Here is a 15,013-nt window from a genome sequence, read left to right as displayed (position 1 = left end):
GTTTCAAGGGCAGGGTTGTGAACTTTAACAATGTGAAGTTACCCGTCCTGCCCAACCTCTCATTATCTAGCCTAATGCTGGGGCTTGTTGCATGGAGAGCTCTCCAGTAGCCCGAGGGTGTTGCTCTACTTTGTCTGACACGAGGCCAAAGCATTGGGTCTAATCTGTAGGCTGTCAAGAAGTGTCTGGAAAGCAAATGACCAAACTGAAGTTTGGTTCTCTGTTTTGTTCACATCTCTTTTAGATTCCAGTCTATCTCATAGACTCACAGCTGCAGGTCACCCTAAATGGAATATGTTCAAGGTTTTATGCGACTATAATAATGATGTTAGAGCTTCAGGCTACTTTGTGTTGTCTAGCCAAGCTGGGCACAATGGCTCAATGGTTCAATGGGTTCTTTCTTTTGTGTCCACATTCTGAAGTTACCTCATTTGGGAAAAGCATTGATGTAGCAGATTTAAAAGTGATTTAACAAAATGAATAGGCCTAGGCTTATATTGGGCTGTATTATTTATTGCAGTAATTGCTTTTTCAAGGAGAGGTGTTGGCTACTGTATTCTAAGACATTTTCTGACTTGTTTTGAGCCCAAATGACTAGAGCAGTTGAGGTATACATTTTAAAAAAGTTCTAATCTAACAATGACATATTTAGGGATTTTTTTGCTTACCTTAAAGCCTCTGAAGTATAAAGGCCATAGTTTTATTAGTTGTCTCACCATCCTCTATAGAAATGGCATTCAAGTCCTGGATCAGTGAAAGACTGGACCAATTTAATGGGTTGTTACACAGGGCTGTGACATTTCAGATCACAAATGAACGTCCTTTAGGACTTTAATGATACTTTTTAATTGACCAAAATGATGGTTAAAAAGACTCTGCTCCAAGACGAAGATGTAGATAAATGTGAATCTCAAGGAAGGGAATTCTTTGAGTTATTCCGGTAATTTGGCCATTGTAGTCCTCACAGTAATGAGCACGTTGTTTTGTGACTTTGGGGTAAGGATTAAAGCAGGAGGATGGGAACTGCATGTTCAGTCTCATTAACATGTCAGCCACACTGTATATTATTCTAAATGGTTTCAATGTTGACACTGTTGGGCTAGCGGGCTGGCCAGTCACTTGAAATAGTCTGCACTGCATATGTGCTGTTTTAAAACAAGTTTTGAATCCAACAATTAAAAATGTAGCATTCTAAATCTGAATAAATGATTGCCGCACTTCCATATTTGGATTAATAGACTGTCTATTTCGGAGTTGCTTTTTGTCTTTGTCTTATGGGTCCCAAAAATGTCAAATTCAAGATTTGAAATTGTCACATGGTGTCTCTCCTTTGCCACACACACGTCCCTGAGCTTCTCTATATTCACCTTTAACACCATGCTAACTTCAAAATGTTAGTTTTGTCAGGAATCTGACTCTATTTCAAGCGTTTCAGATGAATGGCCTGAAAAACATAACCTAAAGCCAATCTTTCTCTGAAACATCCAGTTTCATCCAAAAATAAGAGCTAGAGCTAATAAGAGCTGAATGCAAGTCGTGAATTGAAATGTAGCCATTTTTCATGGTCTTTGCATCGTCTGGCAACATTCCTAGTGTGGGAATACTGGGTCTCGATAAAGGTTCAGAACGTCGTCAGATGTTTTATTGGCATTATCAAGTATAATAGATTGGACTGTAGTGCATTGACTCCGATCCTAAATCTAACCTCCAAATCACCTGTCCCTGGACTCTGGTGGTTATTTTTTCAATTTAATTTCGTATTTTTTATTTTATTTAACCAGGCAAGTCAGTTAAGAACAAATTATTACTTACAATGACGACCTAGGAATAGTGGGTTAACTATTATCAATAATTAAAAAGAGCTAGGAGACATTCGTATCCATTGGTTGTCACCCAAAAGGAAGCACCTGATATGTAGGGTCTCTATGGTGTGTTTGTGTTAATTGTGGAGGTATCCATTCTCTTAATTATACCTCTGAAAAGTAGCGAGATAGGAGAGAAACATTGTTTGGTTGCATCAGCCACAGAAATGGCTCCTTTCTTTCACTGGAAAGCTGTTTAGACTAGTTGGTGATAATGAATATGGAAATGATTTGGGCTCATCATTAAACAACAACATGTACAATAGCTTTGTTGGTGGTGTTTTCCTTATACCTAACCATCCCTTTTGCTCTGTTTCTCTTTCATAGGAGACTTTTGGAGTCATCTCATATGTCGCAGTCTCGGTATGACATATCTGGCTCCCGGGACCATCCCATTTATCCAGATCCTGCCAGGTGAGTCTTGTGGCAAGTGGTCAGGGCTATTGATGATTTACTTGTAATATGTAATTCATAAGAATATATATTTTTTAACCAGCCAAGCATACTAGATTAGCATGTAGCATTCATTACAAGAACCAACAATAAATAGCCACTTCAATAAGTCAAACACATTGGTTGCTCAAACACAGGGGTGTCAAACATACAGTTGATTTTCCCTCGGGTGGTTTGAGTAAAAATAAGTAAATAAAATAACATGACTAAAACCAAATAGAAACTCTGCAGAAATTATATTGGACCTACATTTATACAGTCTCTTCACTCTGTCCTCTGTCTAACAATCACCAAACACATAAGGGAGACACAGTGTGTATCGACAATTTCAAAAACAATGGATAGAGCACAATTTATGGCAAATTTTGATGGCAAGGAAGTATGACACATTTTCAGTTCGGCCCTCCGGACCTCGGTGTAGTGCTCGAACAGGTGCAGACAAGCCAGCAAACAAATGGCAAATGTTTCCAATGTAAACATCATTTCACTAGCCTCGTAGAGAACTAGGCTTCCCTAATCCGGAAGCCTGGTGAAGTCTGGCCTAAATTAGCTAAAAGGGGATGGAGACCTGGTCTAAAACCAATCAAATGCCTTGCTTGGGCGGATCTTAAGACACAGCACTCCTTCAACAGTCATGTGGGGGAGGGTTCTTGGAATGTAACATGAAACAAAAATGTAGCCAGCGGACCATTCAAACTGTTTACGGCTAATACAAAATTCTTCAGACCTCCAAAGAAGGCATGACAAGGTTTTTGGAGTAATGGATACGCGAGACTACCATTTCACCAACCTGTGCACACTTGTCTCTGTGTGGTTCTCGGGCGACAGTATGTGATAGCATTGAACATTATATACTGTGAGACGAACTAGACAGTATCGCCTCAGGCATATGATGCTCACGTTAAGTATTGTCAAAGGTCACTGCCCTCAACATCTGCCAGTAGTCCAGCTGTGTGGCATATATTGACTTATTCTAATGCATGCAGTTCTTTGAAATACATTATCACTGCTATAAATGGAATTGGACATGGTCGTCGTCAAATATAAGGTGCATTCGGAAAATATTCAGACCGCTTGACTTTTTCTACATTTCGTTGCAATATAGCCTTATTCTAAAATTGTATCATTGTTTTTTTCCCCTCATCAATCTACACACAATACCCCATAATGACAAAGCAAAAACAGGTTTTTAGACATTTTTGCAAATGTATTAGAACTATAAAACTGAAATATCACATTTGCAGAAGTATTCAGACCCTTTACTCAGTACTTTGTTGAAGCACCTTTGGCAGCTGTTACAGCCTTGAGTCTTCTTGGGTATGACGCTACAAGCTTGGAACACCTGTATTTGGGTATTTTTTCACATTCTTCTCTGCAGATCCTCTCAAGCTCTGTTAGGTTGGATTGGGAGCGTTGCATAGCTTTTTCAGATCTCTCCAAAGGTGTTCGATCGGGTTCAAGGACATTTAGAGACTTGTCCCGAAGCCACTCATGGGTTACTTGGCTGTGTGCTTAGGGTTGTTGTCCTGTTGGAAGGTGAACCTTCGCTCCAGTCTGAGGTCCTGAGCGCTCTGGAGCAGGTTTTCATCAAGGATCTCTCTGTACTTTGCTCCGTTCATCTTTCCCTCAATCCTGACTAGTCTCCCAGTCCCGTCTGCTGAAAAACATCCCCACAGCATGATGCTGCCACCACCATGCTTCACCGTAGGGATGGTGCCAGGTTTCCTCCAGACGTGACCCTTGGCATTCAGGCCAAAGAATTAAATCTTGGTTTCATCAGACCAGAGATGTTTCTCATGGTCAGAGTCCTTTAGGGGCCATTTGAAAAACTCCAAGCGAGCTGTTGTGTGCCTTTTACTGAGGAGTGGCTTCCGTCTGGCCACTCTACCATAAAGGCCTGATTGGTGGAGTGCTGCAGAGATGGTTGTCCTTCTGGAAGGTTCTTCAATCTCCACAGAGGAACTCTGGAGCTCTGTCAGTGACCTTCGGGTTCTTGATCACCTCCCTGACCAAGGCCCTTCTACCCCTACTGCTCAGGTTGGCCGGGCAGCCAGCTCTAAGAAGAGTCTTGGTGGTTCCAAACTTCTTCTATTTAAAAATTATGGAGGCCACTTTGTTCTTGGGGACCTTCAATGCTGCTGACATTTTTTGGTACCCTTCCCCAGATCTGTGCCTCAACACAATCCTGTCTCAGAGCTCTACGGACAATTCCTTCGACATTATGGCTTGGTTTTTGCTCTGACATGCACTGTCAACTGTGGGACCTTTTATATAGACAGGTGTGCAATCGCCATCACACTGCACACTGCCGTATCCCTTCTGGACAGGAGGAATACCTATGTAAGAATGCTGTTCATTGACTACAGCTCAGCATTCAACACCATAGTACCCTCCAAGCTCATCATTAAGCTTGAGGCCCTCGGTCTCAACCCCGCCCTCTGCAATTGGGTCCAGAACTTCCCGATGGGCCGCTCCCAAGTGGTGAAGGTAGGAAACAACATCTCCACTTTGCTGATCCTCAACACTGGGGCTCTACAAGGGTGGGTGCTCAGCCCCCTCCTGTACTCCCTGTTCACCCAAGCACACCTCAAACTCAATCATCAAGTTTCCCGATGACACAACAGTAGTAGGCTTGATTACCAACAATGACGAGACAGCCTACAGGGAGGAGGTGAGGGCTCTCGGAGTGTGATGTCAGGAAAATAACCTCTCACTCAACGTCAATAAAACAAAGGAGATGATCGTGGTCTTCAGGAAACAGCAGAGGGAGCACCCCCCTATCCACATCGACGGGACAGCAATAGAGAAGGTGGAAAGTTTTAAGTTCCTCGGAGTACATATCACTGACAAACTGAAATGGTCCACCCACAAAGATCGTGTGGTGAAGAAGGCGCAACACCGCATCTTCAACCTCAGGAGGCTGAAGAAATTTGGCTTGTCACCTAAAACCCTCACAAACTTTTACAGATGCACAATTGAGAGCATCCTGTCGGGCTGTATCACTGCCTGGTATGACAAGTGCACAGCCCACAACCGCAGGGCTCTCCAGGGCTCTGCACAACGTATCACCGGGGGCAAACTACCTGCCCTCCAGGACACCTGCAGCACCCGATGTCACCGGAAGATCATCAAGGACAGCAACCACCCGAGCCATTGCCTGTTCACCCCGCTACCATCCAGAAGGCGAGGTCAGTCAGGTGCATCAACGCTGGGACCGAGAGGCTGAAAAGCAGCTATCTCAAGGCCATCAGACTGTTAAATAGCCATCACTAGCACAGAGGCTACTGCCTACATACAGACTTTAAATCATTGGCCACTTTAATAAATGGATCACTAGTCACTTTAATAATGCCACTTTAATAATGTTTACATATCTTGTATTACTCATCTCATGTATATATTGTATTCTATACTATCTATTGCATCTTAGCGTATGCCGCTCTGTCATTGTTCATCCATATATTTATATTTATATATTCTTATTACATTCCTTTACTTAGATTTGTGTGTATTAGGTATCTGTTGTGGAATTATTAGATAGTACTTGTTAGATGTTTTTATTGTTTTGCACTGTCGGAACTAGAAGCACAAGCATTTCGCTACACTCGCAATAACATCTGCTAACCATGTGTATGTGACCAATAAAATGTGATTTGTGTGCCTTTCCAAATCATGTCCAATCAATTGAATTTACCACAGGTGGACTCCAATCAAGTTGTTGTAAAATCTCAAGGATGATGAATGGAAACAGGATGCACATGAGCTCAATTTCAAGTCTCATAGGACATGGTCTGAGTACTTATGTAAATAAGCTATTTCTGTTTTTAGTTTGAATAAATTTCACTTTGTTATTATGGGGTATTGTGTGTACATTTCTGAGGATTTAAAATGTTTTTTAATTCATTTTAGAATAAGGCTGTAACGAAACAAAATGTGGAACAAGTCAAAGGGTCTGAATACTTTCCGATTGCACTGTAAATGGAAATAGAACATGGTCTTTTCATGGTAATACATTTTCATACATTGCAGGCCTAGACAACATGTGTCCTGGACCTCTGAGTGAAGTGGTGACGTTATCACTATCTATCTGTTTCCTACCTTTCTAACACTGTCTTGCTGAAGAGTGATGAATTGCGCTGAACCTGGAGATTCTCAATTTAGTTTCTGGGATTGACTGCCAGCAGAGCGCCGAGGTGGTAATCTTGTGAGGTTGAGAGTAAGGCCTAGTCCTCTCAATAAAAACACATTCATCTAGGGACAGAGCTGCTCTGCTTAGGAACCAAGGTGCAATATTGAAAATCAATGTGTGGCCCAGAGCAGGGACATAATGATCAGTACAACCAACTTTTGGGAGAGAGTGGACACTTGACAATTGGCTCCTCACTCTCTGTCGTCATTTTCTTTGACCTGTGATATTGAAGGCTTAACACCCTTTCTAGTGGTGAGGATAGCACTGACACTTCCCTCCCACCTCGTTATTCTCTCCCATTTATTTATTGTAACTTTATTTAGGAAAGGGCGGAGTGCCATTAAAACCAACGCGCATGACAAACACTTACACAATCATAGGAGCATAGAAAATAGAAAATACAATCATAAAAAAACAACCACATTTCTCAGTGAAGAGTTCCTCAACCAACATTCAGAATTTCCCAAAAGTTCAAAGGCGTGTAGACTAAATGTAAGGATCCGTTAAAGGTTTTCTAATTTTAAAATCCAAATCTAGTTCCTCTTCCATTTTTAATATCATCAAACATTCAAGAGGAAGAAGTAGCCTAGGCCTATCTGCAAGAGTAACAGTTACACATAGTTCCCACTTGAAGACATTTCCTATATGTTCTGACCATGAACATTTTCTTACATGCTGGCAACCATCCAATACAATGCATTGAGACCGCTGAAAAAACAGAATTGTGCCCGAGGGGATTGCTGCCGTTTTTACGGGCTCCTAACCAATTGTGTTTTTTTGCTTTGTTTGCAACTTATTTTGTACATAATGTTGCTGCTCCCGGCTTTTATGACCGAAAAGAGCATCTGGATATCAGAACAGCAATTACTCACCTTGAACTGAATGAAGATTTTTCATTTAATCAGTGTGATGCGAAGGATATAATGCTGCTCCCAGATAAGTCCCAAATCCCCTTCATTCGCATTAAGAAAAGAAGGAAATACAGGGGGTGGAGATCAGGGTGCCTTGTGAGAATTCGTCGACGAGTGGGTAACCCGCCTCTACCATCCCTTTTATTGGCCAATGTGCAATCACTGGAGAATAAACTGCATGAGGTCCGTTCGAGACTATCCTACCAACTGGACATTAAACTGAAATATCTTATGTTTCACCGAGTCATGGCTGAAAGATGACATGGATAATATAAAGCTGGCTCGGTTTTCCGTGCATCGGCAGGACAGAACAGCTACGTCCGGTAAGACGAGGGGTGGGGGTGTGTGTCTATTTGTCAATAACAGCTGGTGCGTGATTATTATTGAGGTAGTTTCGAGGTATTGCTCGCCTGAGGTAGAGTACCCCATGATAAGCTGTAGACCACACTATCTACCAAGAGAATTCTCATCTATATTATTCGTAGCCATCGATTTTCCACCACAAACCGACGCTGGCACTAAGACCGCACTCAACGAGTTGTATAAGGCAATAAGCAAACAAGGAAATACTCATCCATAAGCGACACTCCTAGTGGCCGGGGACTTTATTGCAGGCAAACTTAAATCCTTTTTACCTAATTTCTACCAGCATGTTAAATGTGCAACCAGAGGGAAAAAAACTCTAGACACCTTTACTCTACACAAAGAGATGCATATAAAGTTCTGCTTCTCCCTCCATTTGGAAGATCTGACCATAATTCTATCCTCCCGATTGCTGCTTACAAGCAAAAACTACAGCAGGGAGTACCAGTGACTCGATCAATACGGAAGTGGTCAGATGAAGCAGATGCTATGCTACAGGACTGTTTTGCTAGCACAGACTGGAATATGTTCCGGGATTCATCAATAAGTGCATCGCTGACATCGTCCCCACAGTGACCGTACGTACATATCCCAACCAGAAGCCATGGATTACAGGCAACATCCGCACCAAGCTAAAGGCTAGATCTGCCGCTTTCAAGGAGCGGGACACTAAACCGGACACTTATAAGAAATCCCGCTATGCCCTCAGACAAACCATCAAACAGGCAAAGCATCAATACAGGACTAAGATTGAATCAACTACACCGGCTCTGACACTCGTCGGATATGGTAGGGCTTGCAAACTATTAGGGAATACAAAGGGAAACCCAGCCGCGAACTGTCCAGTGACGCGAGCCTACCAGATGGGCTAAATGCCTTTTTATGCTTGCTTCGAGGCAAGCACCACTGAAGCATGCATGAGAGCACCAGCTGTTCCGGACAACTGTGTGATCACGCTCTCCGTAGCCAATATGAGCAAGATCTCAACATTCACAAGGCCGAGGGGCCAGACGGATTACCAAGACATGTACTTGCATGCGCGGACCAACTGGCAAGTGTCTTCACTGACATTTTCAACCTCTCTCTGACCGAGTCTGTAATTACCTACATGTTTCAAGCAGACCACCATAGTCCCTGTGCACAAGAAAGCGAAGGTAACCTGCCTAAATGGCTATGGCCCCGTAGCACTCACGTCGGTAGCCATGAAGTGCTTTGAAAGGCTAGTCATGGCTCACATCAACACCATCATCCCGGAAACACTAGACCAACTCCAATTCGCATACCGTTGAAACAGATCCACAGATGACACAATCTCAATCGCACTCCACACTGCTCTTTCCCACCTGGACAAAAGGAACACCTATGTGAGAATGCTGTTCATTGACTACAGCTCAGCATTCAGCACCATAGTGCCCACAATGCTCATCACTAAGCTAAGGACCCTGGGACTAAAGCCTTCCCTGTGCAACTGGATCCTGGAAGGGCCGCCCCCAGGTGGTAAGGCAACAACACATCTGCCACGCTGATCCTCAACACGGGGGCCCATCAGGGGTGTGTGCTTAGTCCCCTCCTGTACTCCCTGTTCACCCATGACTGCATGGCCAAGCACGACTCCAACATTAATTTTGCTGACGACGTAACGGTGGTAGGCATGATCACCGACAATGATGAGACAGCCTATAGGGAGGTGGCAGTGTGGTGTCAGGACAACAACCTTTCCCTCAACGTGAGCAAGGCAAAGGAGCTGATCGTGGACTACAGGAAAAGGAGGGCCGAACACGTGCCCATTCTCATCGACGGGGCTGTAGTGGAGCAAGTCGAGAGTTTGAAGTTCCTTGGTGTCCACATCACCAAACACACCAAGAAAGTCGTGAAGAGGGCACGACAACCCCTTTTCCTCCTCAGGAGACAGATTTGGCATGGGTCCCCAGATCACTGCTACTATGCTGCTACTCACTGTTTATTATCTATGCATAGTCACTTTACCCCTACCTACATGTACAAATTACCTTGACTAACCTGTACCCCCGCACATTGACTTGGTACCGGTACCCCCCATTATTGTTATTTGTTATTTTTTGTACTTTTTTTACTGTAGTTTATTTATTAAATATTTTCTTAACCAACAAAGCAGTTTTAAGAAAATAGAGTGAAGTAATCATTTCACAATAAGATCTATACCTGTTGTATTCGGCGCATGTGACAAAATAAAATTCGATTTGATTTGAGTATCTGAGGTGAAAATGGGTCTTTATATGGCCAATTCCTAGAAAGCCTTTTCTAGGGAATTACTCAAATAATTTCCCATTGAACATTGTGAGAAAGCTAGTGGAACTTTGTAGGTGCCTTGTCATTTGTAATTTGCCTGTATAGCTTGCAGCCAGGAAAGAACGACGTTAAGAGTAGATAGTGTCCATAATCTGATCATCTCTGCTGTTAACCTGTTTCAGAGCTTGACAGTGTCGTTGATAGCGTTCCCTCGTGGGCAGACCTCATAGATATCCATGTCCGCTGCTGTTCCTTCTCACCTCTGGTGTGCTGGACCCTCCATAGAAAAGAACACGATGCACCCTCCTACCTTCTCTTCCCAGCGCATTCTAAACTCCAGAGTTGAAATTTAGGATTTTGTTTCTAGGATATCCACTTATCAAAAGATGTTGTCCTGTAATGGAACCTGCCTCCTTTTATTTTGGCCATTGTGAGAAGGTTTGACCCCTGTCACGTCAGATTCATAAAGCTTCAGTGGAATTGATGGCAGATGTGGCAAACTCATTAGTAGAGTCAGTTTAGGATCACTTTTAATACTTGCCAGGTGTTGATTTATTTCCCCGTACTTGTTTTAGTTTCTAATCCAGTATTTTGCATTGTAATCCAATTGCTGACCCTCTGGGCATATTGGTTACATGATTGAATGTCCATGCAATAACTTTTTGATTAATGTTACTCAGGATTTTCCAGCTGTTCAAGTAATTGTGCAGGCAGATAAACTCATTTGTGACATGAACAGCTCTGCAGGGATTGCATAGCAGGCTACACTATAACTTCAAAAAAGCATGATCTTAAATCTTAATATCGAAGTATGCAAGCTCCTTGAGCCCTTGTAAAACAATCAATGGGAAAGCTAGACCGAGGTGTGCATACAACTTGACTTGTGATAATTGCATGGATGGATCTTGCTTTTGAAAAACCCGAAACCCTAATCTTCTCCTAGTTATGTCATTTGGATGGATTTATCTATTTATGTTTGTGGAGTGTCAACATTGACTGTCCCAGACCTCCTTGTCTGCTGTCAGCAGCACAAACTAACATATTTACTTTACTGATTTAGCTATGTCTCTGCCTTCACCTCTTCTGACTCTTGAGCTTTGTTTACTCAAACCAACACGTTGGTTTCAATCTAAACACTCTAGTCTGTGGCCCTAGCCCAGTTTAGGCTATTTACAGTATCTAACATCCATTTTCCTCTTAGTCGGTACTCTGACTAGGCTGTAGATATACCATAGACGCTTTCAGATTCTAAAACAATTTCTACACAATGTTCTCAGCTTAGCGAAGCCTGATGAAGACAATTTATAGTTTAGTATTTACACTGAACAAAAATCTAAATGCAATTTCAAAGATTTTACTGAGTTACATTTCATATAAGAAAATCTGTCAATTTAAATACATTCAGTAGGCCCTAATCTATGGATTTCACATGACTGGGAATACATACATGCATCTGTATACCTTAATTTAAAAAAAGGTACGGGCGTGGATCAGAAAACCAGTCAGTACCTGGTGTGACCACCATTTTGCCTCATGCAGCGCGACACGTCTCCTTCGCATAGAGTTGATCAGGATGTTGATTGTGGCCTGTGGAATGTTGACCCACTCCTCTTCAATGGCTGTGCGAAGTTGCTGCATATTGTCTGGAACTGGAACACGTGGTCGTACACGTCGATCCATAGCATCCCAAACATGCCATGGAAGAACTTGGTCATTTTCAGCTTCCAGGAATTCTGTACAGGTCCTTGCGACATGTGACCGCGCATTATGCTGAAACATGAGGTGATGGCGGCAGATGAATGGCACAACAATGGGCCTCAGAATCTCATCATGGTATCTCTGTGCATTTTATATTGCCATTGATAAAATGCAATTATGTTTGTTGTCCGTAGCTTATGCCTGCCCATACCATAACCACACCACCAACATGGGGCACTCTGTTCCCGTTCACAACGATGACATCAGCGAACCTCTCACCCACACAACGCCATGTTGCCATCTGCCGTCTGCCCAGTACAGTTGAAACCGGGTTTCACCCATTGAGCACACTCCAGCGTGCCAGTGGCCATCGAAGGTGAACATTTGCCCACTGAAGTGGGTTACGATGCTGAAGTTCATTCTGGTCAAGGCCCTGGTGAGGACGACGAGCACGCAGATGAGCTTCCCTGAGACGGTTTCTGACAGTTTGTGCAGAAATTGTTCGGTTGTGCAAACCCACAGTTTCATCAGCTGTCCGGGTGATGATTCTGCAGGTGAAAGGTCCCTGGCTGGCGTGGTTACATGTGGTCTGCGGTTGTGAGGCCGGTTGGACGTACTGCCAAATTCTTTAAAACAATGTTGGAGGTAGCTTATGGTAGAGAAATTAACGTTAACATTAAATTCTCCGGCAACAGCTCTGGTGGACATTCCTGCAGTCAGCATGCCAATTGCACACTCCCTCAAAACATGAGACGTCTGTGGCATTGAATGCTCACTAACAGGGATGTAAACATATTTGTGCACAAAATTTGAGAGAAATAAGCTTTTTGTGCGTATGGAAAGTGTCTGGGATCTTTTATTTTCAGCTCATGAAACATGGGACCAACATGTTGCATTTATATGTTTTTGTTCTTTGTATATAAAAAAAAAACTGTCAAGAATGCTTTAATTGCAGACATATACACTGAGTGTACAAAACATTAGGAACATGTCACAGACTGACCAGGTGAATCACTTGATGTCACTTAAATCAGTGTAGATGAAGGGGAGGAGACCGGTTAAATATGATTCTTTTTAAGCCTTGAGACATGGATTATATACGTGCAATTCAGAGGGTAAATAGGCCATCAGTTTCCCATCCCTGGTCTATAGTCTTCCAATGTGGTGTAACTCACTGGATCTCAGCTTCGTGTTTATTCAGCTCTGTTTACATGGGGAGCACTCTGTGTTCAGTTAGCTTCTGAGATGCCCTTCCTGTGTAGGTTTAGTGCTGTGGTACCAGAGTGCAGCTCAAGGCTTATCCACTTGGATCAGTCAGTAATTGAACCACATTGTAACTATGGCCCTGAGAGTTGAAGCATGAAAGAGAGGGAAATGTACTTTCTTTTTTTTAAAGAAGAAGCCTGCTCCATCTTTACCGTTTGTTGGGCTCTGACAATACATGGTCTTGGGTTTGTTCAGGTTTTTCTGGTATTAGCACTGCTTTCTGCCTGGTTTGCTCGTTTTTATTCATCACTTCAAAAATAATACATATCTACACAGTACATACAAAAAAAACGTGATTGGGATAGCACAATAAAGTCAGATTTCTATTGTCTATTCCTCCTGGGTTATCTGATCACCATTGCTTTTAGTTGTGTGTCCTTGCTGTGTTCATAGGTTGTCACCTGCTGCATATTACGCCCAGCGGATGATTCAGTACTTATCTCGGCGGGACAGCATTCGCCAACGATCACTGCGCTACCAGAGCCGACTGCGGCCTCTCTCATCCACCTCGGATAGCCCAGGAAGCAACTCCTCCCCCTCCGTTGAGAACAACGAGGCGGACTTTGAGGAGTTTGAGTGAGTCGTCTTCAACCTACAACATCCAATGCCTTTTTGTATCCCTTGACACTTGTTTATGAAGACATTTACGGAACACATTATGATGAAACATCCTATAATTGTCAAGAGCTTTGGGATTTATTCCACAAGAAGCACTATTAATGGAATTATTTGCATGAAACCATACCATAGCGGAATGCTGTGCTTTTCTGTCCCCAGAGGGGAGGCACCATTGCCAATGGGTGAGATAAATTAATTCCCTCCATTATGTCTCCACACACCCTCTGTATGATCTGGAATGCATAATGACTGTCTAACAAAGCAGCAGCAGAAAAACCCTCCTACCAAAATAACTTGCATATCGAATGCCTGATGCGTGGCTCTCAAAGGTTGAATTCGTGATGGTGCAGAGAGATGGTGTTGCTTGCAGGACCATGATCCTCCAGGGTCAGTGATTTGTAACATTCAATGCTCCCAGGACTTATTTGAGGGCATCAGTCTTCTCAGGCCTCTTTGGCTGAATGAGGTCAAAGGAATTCCCCTGGTGCTATTCCTCTCCAGCAATTAAGGACATATTATTTATAATGATAAGAACTGTTTGTCAGAATGATCAACTAAGTTATTCGTCGCTCTATCAACTTTTTTAGAATGCCTTTTATTGTCCTTTGGGTTGGATTCCGAGTCACAGGAAACCAGCTGGGACATTTTCCTGGAGCATGTAAACGGTCCAGTGTTGCTAGTTATAACTGGGTCATTGCATGGTGTGGCGTCAGCTCCACATCAGTGGAGACAGTGTCTGTTCTCTTCAGACAAGATTAGACATGTGCTGCCACCCTCTCGTTCATTATTGAACCTGATGGGATTCAGGGAATTATAACAAGACAACATCCCCTTATCCCCCATTCTAGATTTAGGCTTCTGCTAGCCAATTGTTTTATGATTGGTGTGGATCAGAAAACTTTGTAGCCATAGTGAGTGCAATTAACAGTATGGGGTATGGCTCCATGCATCACAGACACAACACTGTTGTTAGTTGAAGAGAGAGGGGGGGTCTCAGATTTCTGGGGGTATGACGTTTCTCAACTCTCAGTAATGAGCGATTGTCACCGTTTAAAAAAACGAAGTTTGCGGTACAGTAAATCTTTGAGATGTGGAGCCTCGTGCACGTTGGCCATTTTGCTGCTAGTACCGCTGGAAAGTTTTTAGGACATTCAATCTACAGTTAGATTGAGCAATTACACGGCTAACTATGAGACATATTTACAGTTAGCTATATAGCTAATGTGTTTTGTTTTCCACTTGGCGAATTAGCCCCAAATGAATTAGCCTACGTAGGCAAGTGGATCTCTATTGAACGAAAAAAATCGGGAGAAGTCTGGAGCCCTATTGTGACAGTGAAATATAGCAACAGTCTATTTTCCTTAATAAAGCACCGCGGATGGCTT

The 15,013-nt window shown here is 42.9% G+C and overlaps 1 protein-coding gene across 6 annotated transcripts in view; it reads left to right on the top strand.

Moving 5' to 3' along the window:
* The window catches only part of LOC139563205 (activating molecule in BECN1-regulated autophagy protein 1A-like), a 95,153-nt gene that overhangs the window by 17,724 nt on the left and 62,416 nt on the right, over positions 1-15,013 (top strand). For 4 of the 6 annotated variants that reach the window (XR_011672505.1, XM_071381549.1, XM_071381550.1 and 1 more), the window contains 2 exons: positions 2,190-2,276; positions 13,404-13,586. Coding sequence is in view for 5 of the 6 variants with exons in the window: in XM_071381549.1 (XP_071237650.1) it covers positions 2,190-2,276; positions 13,404-13,586 (270 nt within the window). In the remaining variant the exon portion in view is untranslated. The remainder of the gene's footprint in view (positions 1-2,189; positions 2,277-13,403; positions 13,587-15,013) is intronic. The other 2 variants (XM_071381553.1, XM_071381552.1) reach the window with 1 other exon arrangement.

The sequence above is a fragment of the Salvelinus alpinus genome, chromosome 33 (assembly GCF_045679555.1).
Source record: "Salvelinus alpinus chromosome 33, SLU_Salpinus.1, whole genome shotgun sequence".
Classification (NCBI taxonomy): domain Eukaryota; kingdom Metazoa; phylum Chordata; class Actinopteri; order Salmoniformes; family Salmonidae; genus Salvelinus; species Salvelinus alpinus.
The sequence above is the reverse complement of the archived record's forward strand: the minus strand, read 5'-3'. Positions and strand labels throughout refer to the sequence as shown.